The sequence below is a fragment of the Alexandromys fortis genome, unplaced genomic scaffold (genome assembly GCF_014885135.2).
Source record: "Alexandromys fortis isolate MF-2015 unplaced genomic scaffold, M_Fortis_MF-2015_v1.1 scaffold_90, whole genome shotgun sequence".
Taxonomy (NCBI): Eukaryota; Metazoa; Chordata; class Mammalia; order Rodentia; family Cricetidae; genus Alexandromys; species Alexandromys fortis.
The window spans coordinates 4,389,084-4,398,242 of NW_026067985.1; the positions used below are offsets into that span (position 1 = coordinate 4,389,084).

General features: G+C 46.4%; 1 protein-coding gene across 1 annotated transcript; it reads left to right on the top strand.

The window, feature by feature from the left end:
- The first annotated feature begins 258 nt into the window (after positions 1-258).
- Positions 259-8,934, top strand: Srrm4 (serine/arginine repetitive matrix 4). The gene is made up of 3 exons (XM_050159124.1): positions 259-1,761; positions 5,984-6,187; positions 8,727-8,934. The coding sequence occupies exons 1-3, from the start codon at positions 1,382-1,384 to the stop codon at positions 8,932-8,934; spliced, it is 792 nt and encodes a 263-aa protein (XP_050015081.1). The 5' UTR covers positions 259-1,381.
- Positions 8,935-9,159: the final 225 nt, after the last annotated feature.

The following is a 9,159-nucleotide window of genomic DNA, read 5'->3' on the forward strand; positions in this document are numbered from 1 at the left end:
TCCTCCCCATAGAGGAAAAATGTATGGTTAGGAAACACCCAGGGTGAGGATCCCTCTTGCCCACAGTTAAACGTGGTACAATGGCTAGGAGACAGAGGCAAATTCACTGTGACTTTTCAGCCACAGCCTGACCTAAACGTGAAGACAAACAGATCTTCAGCCTAGAATTCCCTTCCCAAGGGCTAAGTCCCCACAACCCCCGAAACCTCTCAGTCTTCCTAGGCCAGTCCCAAAAGAGGACTCTGAGGCATCTTCATTCCCTGATGTCCAAGGTCCTTCCAGTCGAAGTCACATGCTCCCTCCCTGGTGTCCCCTGGAGTACAGGACTAGGTCTCTACCGTACCATCCATGGCTCCAGGTACCAACGCAGTAAAGGTCTCCACCATCCAACCTGGGCAGGAAGGGACTGGCGAAGTGGATGAAGTTAGGTCTCCCTGAGAGAGAGATCTGCTCTGAGCACCCCAAAGCCAAAGGTTAAGGTTGTGTAGGAAGGTGTGTGTTTTTTCTTGTCATTTACGCCTCTGATGATGGACTCACGTTGCCCGCTCTTCCCTTTCTCTTACACCTTTCCTACTAAAGGAGGAGTCCTTGCTTGGTAAGTGACGTAATCCGCAAAGACATGAGAGAATTTATTAGAAGCCACTCAGGATGCTTAGCTACCTCCTTCGAGGGAGAAGGACGCGCACAAATGCCTGTAGAGACTCTTTTGTTATTTTGTTTTGTTTTTGGTTTGTTTTCAGCCAGACTATTTGACTTTACATTTATTTTTGTCCCCTCCCTCTCTTGACTTCTTTACTTGGAAATTGCTCAAACGTCAGTTTGCAACCTTGCCTTTTTTTTTTTAATAAAGGGAAAAAAGAAAAGAAAAAGAAAGAAACCAATTCTCATCTTTGTTTCTTTGTCCCAAGAGACATTTGTTTAGGGTTTTATTCAGGCAACTTTTTCTTTAAAAAATAAAAAAAAGTTAGTTGAGGATTTGGGTTGAAATTTAAAATTTGCCTTTATCTCCTTTTGTGTTTTTAATTTCCAAGATATAATTTTTGAGGCCTGAAGCCCCTTTTCTTTTTATTCCCCCCCCATTCCTTTATTTTTATTATTGTTTGAAGTTAAGGGTGTCTACAGCCCTCCCCTTTCTATTGATTTGTCTCTTTTGTTTGAGTTCATTAAAGATTATGTTTTGTATAATTTCTTTTTACTTTTGTTTAATCTGAATCGCATGCCTTTTTCCCTGCATGATTCCTAAATCTTCCAGTTATTCTAGCAGGGGGTAAACAAAATACCTAGAGGTCTCCTATTTCTGTGGAATTCTATCAGGAATTTGTGCTTTTGTTTTTTGGCGTCTCTTCTCTCCCCTCTCTCTTTGCTTTCGTTACAGTGACTCATGATGGTTAACATTCTTGGTTACTTACGCACAGCCCGGAGCTCAGCAGGGTCCGACGGGTCTTTTTGCTTTCAGATCTCTGGGTCGGGGTCTGCTGCTGACCTCTTTAGCAAATCAACCAGCCCGCTCACCGCCTCCCGAGGACGCTCGCAGGAGTACGACTCAGGCAATGACACCTCCTCGCCGCCCTCCACGCAAACCAGTTCCGCCCGGTCGCGGGGCCAGGAGAAGGGGAGCCCCGTTGGGGGTCTGAGCAAGAGTAGGGACCTCAACTGCGGCAACAGTTCCGATTCAGGGAACTCCTTCACCACCTCCTCCCCGCAGAACAAGGGGGCTGTTCTGGAGAACGGTTCTCCCACCCGCAGGAGCAGTGAGTCAAGGTTAGCATCTTTGGCGGTGGGAGGGTCCCCGCTTCAGCGTCACTTTCCTACTACTGTCTCATCATAGGGCCCTACTCTTCCTAGGCGTCTTCATTCGCAAAAGAAAGGACATTCCATTCAAATTTGCTTGATTAAACACACACACACACATACACACACACACACATACATACACACACACACACACACACACTCGCTTCAGGTACAGCAGGACCCAGGGGTCCAAAGTGTGCTCCTGCATCTTTATCTTTTGACTTGGACCTCAGCTCTGTTCCCGCGCTTTGTTGGCTTCATTCTCAAGCAGGCCCTCCCAGAGGTTTGCAAATATGCTCAGTACCTGTGTCTCCAATCAGTCAACGGACTAACACCTCGGCCCCGCCCCCAACAGAAAAATGCCTCTGCCCTGCCCCCACAGAAATCTTAGCAAAATTATCAAAACAAGTGCTAATTGGCTGTGCTTGGCCCAGCTTGGGTCATTTGTCCCCTCGGAACAGTCTCTCTGGCCCAGCAGGTGCTGAGTTACAGGTTAGAGCCAGATGTCTCCGCAGGAAAAGCCAGAGTGTTGATATCAGGAGGGATGGATAGATGGCAGGGAGCTAAAAATAGATGCCAACTTACCAAGAGTCTCAGGGAACGCCTAACATGAATTTCATTTAAGTCCCTCTTGGTTGCATGTCACAGTGCTAACCAAAATAAATTGAAAACAATTTCACACCAAAAAAAAAAAAACTGCTTATATATGATTATAGGAGTTCATACTTTCTAGAATTTGGAGGCAACCAAGTCTAATTAAAACCTAAAAGGTGAATAAACTGTGGTATATCCAGACTCTAGATTATTATTTGTATAATAATAATAATAATAATGTCCTATCACTTTATGCAAAGGACACACAGTTTCAGCTACGTGAAATTATAACACATGATACATTCATGATGGATAAATGCCAGTGACTCATCCAAAGCCATCGGACATGTAACACCAAGAGTAAGCCTGACAGATCTATGGGCTTGGGTGGTGGCATGAGGTGCTGTCTCCTCGGTCCTAACACATGGACCGCTTTGGTGAGGAATGTTGGTTGTGGGAGATGAAGTCCTGGAGGCCAGGAGACCCATGCTTGGTGCTCAGTTGTGCCTGGAAATTAAAAGGGCTTTAAAATAAAATGTATCCATGGAAACACATAGCTATCACCGTAGAGTTGAGGGATGGGTCTTTTCGTTTGGCGCTGTGCTCATTACCCGCATTCTTTCCCTTTGAACATACGTCTACACGTCTGTTTACAGGCCGATGACAATGCCACCATTTCATCACCAACTGCTCTGTCACTCAAGTGATCACAGCAAACAGCAGCTGGGGAGACAGTTCAGTGCTTGACATGTTTGCCAAGCAAGCAGTGTAAATGTCGGGGGGGGGGGGGGCGTGACGGCCTGCCTGTAATTCTGCCCTCTGGAGGCAGAGTCAAGGGATCCCCCAGCAAGCTGGTTAGTGAGAAGAGGCTTGTCGGGAAGCTCTGGATTTAACTGAGAGACCCTGCCCCAAAGAAGAGCAGGGAGAGTGGAGGAGGAAGACTTTGGGCATCAGCTTGCACCTCCCCACAAACATACACCCACATTCAGACACACATGCACACAGAATACATGCACAAACATAAAAAAGAATCTGAAAAAAAAATCACATCCTAACGCTAACCACTAGGCACACTTTCATAAGAGTAGCATTTTAAATTTTCTGGCCACCTAGTCTGTACCATCCATTCTGTTACCTCTCCCTCACCTTCTTGCCAGACACACCCTGTGGTAGCTCTCAGCTTGATGCTAGGAGCGAGGAAATGGCTAGGCCCCCTTTCCTGAGTTTATAATTCACTGGGCACAAGGTTGGGGGGAAGTTGGCTAGCACACTCTATCCAGAAAAACACGGGGGCTTTGCCCCTGCTGGGGATTCAAGCACACCTCTGTTCTACGTGGCTAAGATTGCCCATGATAGCCACACACAGCTTCTTCAAGGACAGAGCGCCCCTTATCTCTAGCACAAGACCTAGTCTGGCTGGACAAACAGCCTGGGTCTACATGTAGCCCATTCTCTGGGTGACCTGCTCTGGGACATCCCTGCCCTCAGCTCATGCCCACACTTGCTGGAAGCCAGAGCTGGGTCAGTGCAAATGTCAGCCTCTCCAAGAGCAGACAGTGAAGTTCCCGCATGGGAGAAGAAGGCCGCCACATATCTACTGACGCACTAAAGTGCTGTGATTAGGGAGGATCAAGAGAAAAGGCAGCAATAATAATAATAATGATAAGTATTAGTATTCATTAATTAAGAAGCCATTAGTCTCTACTGAGCCAGATAATACACCGCAAAAACTGCTTCCCACGACTAGCTTTCCTCCGCTCCTGTTAGTGCCTTTTTGCAATAGGCACTGTTCCAACCTTTCTGTAAGCTGATGGGAAACAGAGGCACAGACTCAGACAAATGCAGCTAATAAGCAGCAAAAGCAGCACTGCAGTCCAGACCTCTCTCTAAAACAAGACCCCCGCTCCCAGAGATATATAGCTGCTACTTGCTTCATTTGATATACATAGACAGCCAAATTAAATAATTTAGAGCCAGTCTTTCACTTTGGAATGTAAATGATGGTAAAATCATGGGTATTTATGTCCTGCCAGCTATAGACAAAGGGCTCAATAAATATGGGCTAAGAGAAGAGATATGAGCTGGAAGTCAAGGGCACCACAGACACAGAGGGTAAGGACAGGAATTGTGTGTATGTGTATGAGGGTATGTGTGTGCGTGTGTGCATGTGTGTGTGCGCACACATGTATGTGTCTAAACAAATTCAAGTGACCTTGAGCGAGTCGCTAATCCTTCCAAGCCCCCTCCATAACTTGGTCGGTCATAACAGTAGAACCAGACACATCATGTTATTGAGAAGAGTAAATGAGATGATGCTGTGGAGAGCCCAAGACATAGACGGGATGACTTAAAATGCCACGTGACAAGCTTGTGTGGATGATATAGAGTCCAGGGGTCAGATGTCCTTTCCCCAATGAGCTCAGTATCCAGAGAGGAAGACACATGGTCATAAGACCAAAATGAGTCATGTAGGGATGGGGGGGGGGAGCTAGGCAGGGGGACCATGTAACACACAGGAAACCTTCAACCCAGAATGGAGGGTCGAGAGACTGCTCTAAAGGCTTTTCTAAGAAGATGAGGTCAAGCTGAGCCAGAACCAAGTGTAGAGCAATGGCTAGATGGCAAGATGAGAGAAGGCAACATGTTCTAAAGAACAGATGCCAACATGTTCTAAAGTCAGAAGACAAAGGACAGAATAGGACATTTTGTTTCGGAGGAGACAGCCTGTTAGGTCAAGAGCCAGGACTATAGAGGTGAGCAAAAGCGAACCTTTCAAGTATATCAATGTGACTTGAAGTTGACTCTTGGCCTAATGATGAGCATGCGTCACGAGGACCTCCGAAGGAGTTCAGAATGTCCCTAGACAAGAGAGGATGTAAAACCAAGACCCCCTACCCTTTGTCTGATGATGAACAAGCCTCCGCCCAACTGCTTTGAAGCCTCTCAGTCTCTCCATCTGCAAAGTGGGCTACATCAAGGTTGCCCAAACTTAAGCTAACCATGAGTCACCTTCTAGATTCTTTTAAGCTATGCTCTCGCTGGTTTGCTTATTGCGATCACATGACTATTTCTGTGTGGAAATGTATATCCCTTGCTGGAACAAATAGAAAACACCCGCGGGAATATGATTAAGACAGTGTATCTAACGCTGGTCAGTTACAGTTTCCTGCTCAAGGCTCTGACCCTGGGGCCTATTCCTTTATCTTGGGGAGATTACAAAGTGTTGTAGATGTGCTAATAGCCCACTAGCACCCAGCCAGGGCTTTCTCATTCATACAATCAGAAGGACTGGACAAGGACAAGAAAGGGAGAAGGAGGACTCTCTCACCACGTGATGTTATGTAGCCTTGTGCTCACAGGGGCCTCCTGGAATGCTGTGTCCTCTCCCTAGGGGATGCTGAATGGGATTAATTATCGGTCTACTTGTGAGGTCTTTCTAAATTCTGTCACCTGGCACTGCTTCCCAGAAAGTGAGGAGATGGAACTAGAAACTGAGGATATTCTCTCTGAGTCAAAAGTGTTCGAGGGAGCCTCAGGTCCAGGTACCCCCAGAGCAAGGGCTGCTGAATAATGACAGATGTTCTCCATCCTGCAGAGGATTTCAGTTTCCATGTCTCCAGTGTGCTGAGGTGAAGAAGTCTAGTTTGGTCCCATCCACAGCCCGGAGCTCCCCCATCAAAGAGTGTTCCCGTAGCTCCTCCTACACCAGCACTCGATCTTCCAGCCCCTCTTCCCGGTCCCCAAACCACAGAGCCTCCCCCAGGTACACCCGGAGCCGGTCCACCTCTTCTGAAAAAAGGTGAGTACATCTTTGATGTTTCATCTCCTGTATGTCCCTCTTTGACAAGGAGTTTTGGTAACTAGAGATGCCCATTCCCTCGTGGGGAAGAGGAGTAAGATTTGACTTTGAATAACCCGCTCCAGCATTAGTCCTGACAGCCTTGGGAGGACAGTCAACATCTCTGAGCTCCTGTTGTGTGAAAAATTATAAGAAGGCATGACTCGGTGGCCCCGTGGCTCGTTCCTGGGGCGAAGGCACTTAGAACACGAGGACCATCCATTGTTATTGGTTTTGTTGGCATGGGGATGAGATGAGTATTAATTAAGTTCTACATAAAAAGTAACCAACGTCATCCTTCACATAAAATGTATTTACTTAGTTCTTATAACTCTGTGTATTAGCAATATATGCTGGGTTCAGCAGGTTGGTTCTCCTCAGCCCCTTCATGTATTTTTGACCAGATAGTGAGTTGGCTGGGGGCTGGGGATGGAAATTCATCCAGTGATTAGTCGTCTCTGTTCTGTGTTGTCTCTCTGCTTATACACATGGTGATGACGAAAGAGAGAGAGAGAGAGAGAGAGAGAGAGAGAGAGAGAGAGAGAGAGAGAGAGAGAACAGTAATGTTCAAGGTTTCTTACTTCTCAGCTTGACTTACATTCCATCTCCTCTGCTATTCTCTGAGCCCTAGTAAGTCACAAGACCCAGTCAGAATATTATCCCTTAGTGGAAGGAGTTACAGAGTTTGCATTTCAGGGGTTATGCAAGATATAGAAAGAAGAGTTGCAGCTGTTTGTAATCTGCCCCCCAACTTCAATAGCCATTGGTATTGTTTGGTTACCTTGGACGGAATAGCTCCGTCTTCGAACATACAGACATAAGCTCTCAGGAACTGGGATAGCCCATCTAATCCAACCCTCATGGCCTCCTTGAGCCCAGCTTCCCTCTTCAAACAAAAATTTCCAACAGCAAGTCGGTTGTTCCTCTTCCACAACCATATAATCAAAATTCAGTTGCTTTTTTGGCTGGTAATCTCAAAACCAGCGTTTGCCTTATTTTTTTTTTCCTACAAGATTTCTGAATGCAAATGCAAAGAGCAAACTGGCAAGACACCTTTCGGGGGGAGGGGCACACTGCACTCAATAGGAATGAGGTGTTCCTTCTCCTGTGAGGTTCTCTAAGAGCAGGGTCATCTGTAGTGAGAGAGGGGGCGTAAGCATGGACAACAGGGCTGGTAATTCAGATGCATCACCAAGAGCTGTCCTTGCTCTCTTGACAACAGGAGACATGGTCCATGATCGCCAATGGCGGGCCTGCAGTCACACCCTTGGATAAGTACCAAACTCTATAATGGCATTGCCCATCTTCTTGGTAACTAAGCACCCATTGTGCACTATGATGGAATATTTTCGGTGTGAGGTGTTGTAGCAAAATCAGTGTGAGCTCTGCTCCCCTATTTCCTGGAGAGCTCAGTTCCTGCCACATAGCTTAGGACAGATGCTCAGCCCCTGTTTTTGTTTTGTTTTGTTTTGTTTTGTCTTGTTTTGTTTCCTTTCTTATTGTATGGAGAATGCTTGCACCCTCACTCGGCGGAAGCACACCACTGTTTTATAACATGTATTAGTTACTAACATCACTACTCTCATACTTGTGGACCATTTTTTAAGTAAATAGGAATTGCTTCCACACATGGACTACAATTCTGTGGTGGTAGATCTGATCACAAGAAGGCTTCTCGGTAGTAGACAAGTAGCGTATAGAGCATGGACACCTTGCACAAAGAAGTCATCCACTTCCCAGGCAGGGTGGCACAGGACAGCAATGCTGACCACGCTACTCAGAATAGTTTGAAATATAAAAATTGTGAATTACTTGTTTATAGAATTTTTCACTTGCTGATTATTTTTTTCCAATCTATTCATGAAGTCATAGAAAAGCCAAACCATGGGTAAGGGGTGGGGGGGGGGGCTATAATCTGTAGAAGTAAAAAGCACTTTGTAGCCAGACACTCCTGGGTTCAAATGTCCACTAGCTGTGTGACCCTGATCAAGTTACGTCACTTTTCTGTGTCTTTGTTTTTCCATCCATAACGTGAGATTACTAACAGTTCCTAACCCTAGGATGAGGGAAACAAAAGCATTTTTCAGTTCAACGCGTGTCTCTTAATAAGATGTATAATAGTCGTGGTTACTGTTTCCATTATACTGCCTAATTGGCACTTGGAATATATACCAATATTCGAAGTGATTTACTCTAATTTGGATTCACAGCCAACTTTGTAGGATTGGTACTACTACCCCATTTTGCAGACGAGAAAACAGAACGTGCCCAAGACCACACAGATAAAAAGTGGCCAGAACTATAAGCATTCAGAAATAACAGGAAGTCCATATTATTATTAATTACTCATAAAGGAGAGGATTTCATTCTCTGGTTACAACGGGTCCTTAACCAGTCTTGCGCAAAGAAAAAGAGCGCCACCTAGGGGCCAGGTACATAGAGTCCTAACTGTCCACACAACCCTAACACAGATCTTCAGGCGCTCTTCCCTCTTCCCCAGGTCCTACTCTCGCTCTCCCAGCTATTCTTCCAAGTCTGGCAAGAGGAGCCCGCCTAGCAGAAGCTCTAGGTCTCGTCGCAGCCCCAGCTATTCCCGCTACAGTCCCAGCAGGTACCATCCTTCCCCCAACCCCCGGGATGGGCCCTGGCTCCTGGGCCACACCCCTTGCTTCTCTGTACCAATCTTCGAAGTCCTGCCCAATCCTTAGCCCTGGCGAGGCTGGGACGGGAATTCATGCAGTCCTTTCTGTCCACTCAAGAGTGGCAACAAGGCCCCCATACACCCTTTCACGCCCAGGCGCTCCATCTTCTTGCACACTTGTTCTTCCTCTTGTCCCTGCATTCACAACCCCAATTCTTGCCCACTCACTCCAGGGCCTTCTGCTATTTTTCTTCTCACCCACCACCAACCTTTATGCCTCTGCCAAGGGACA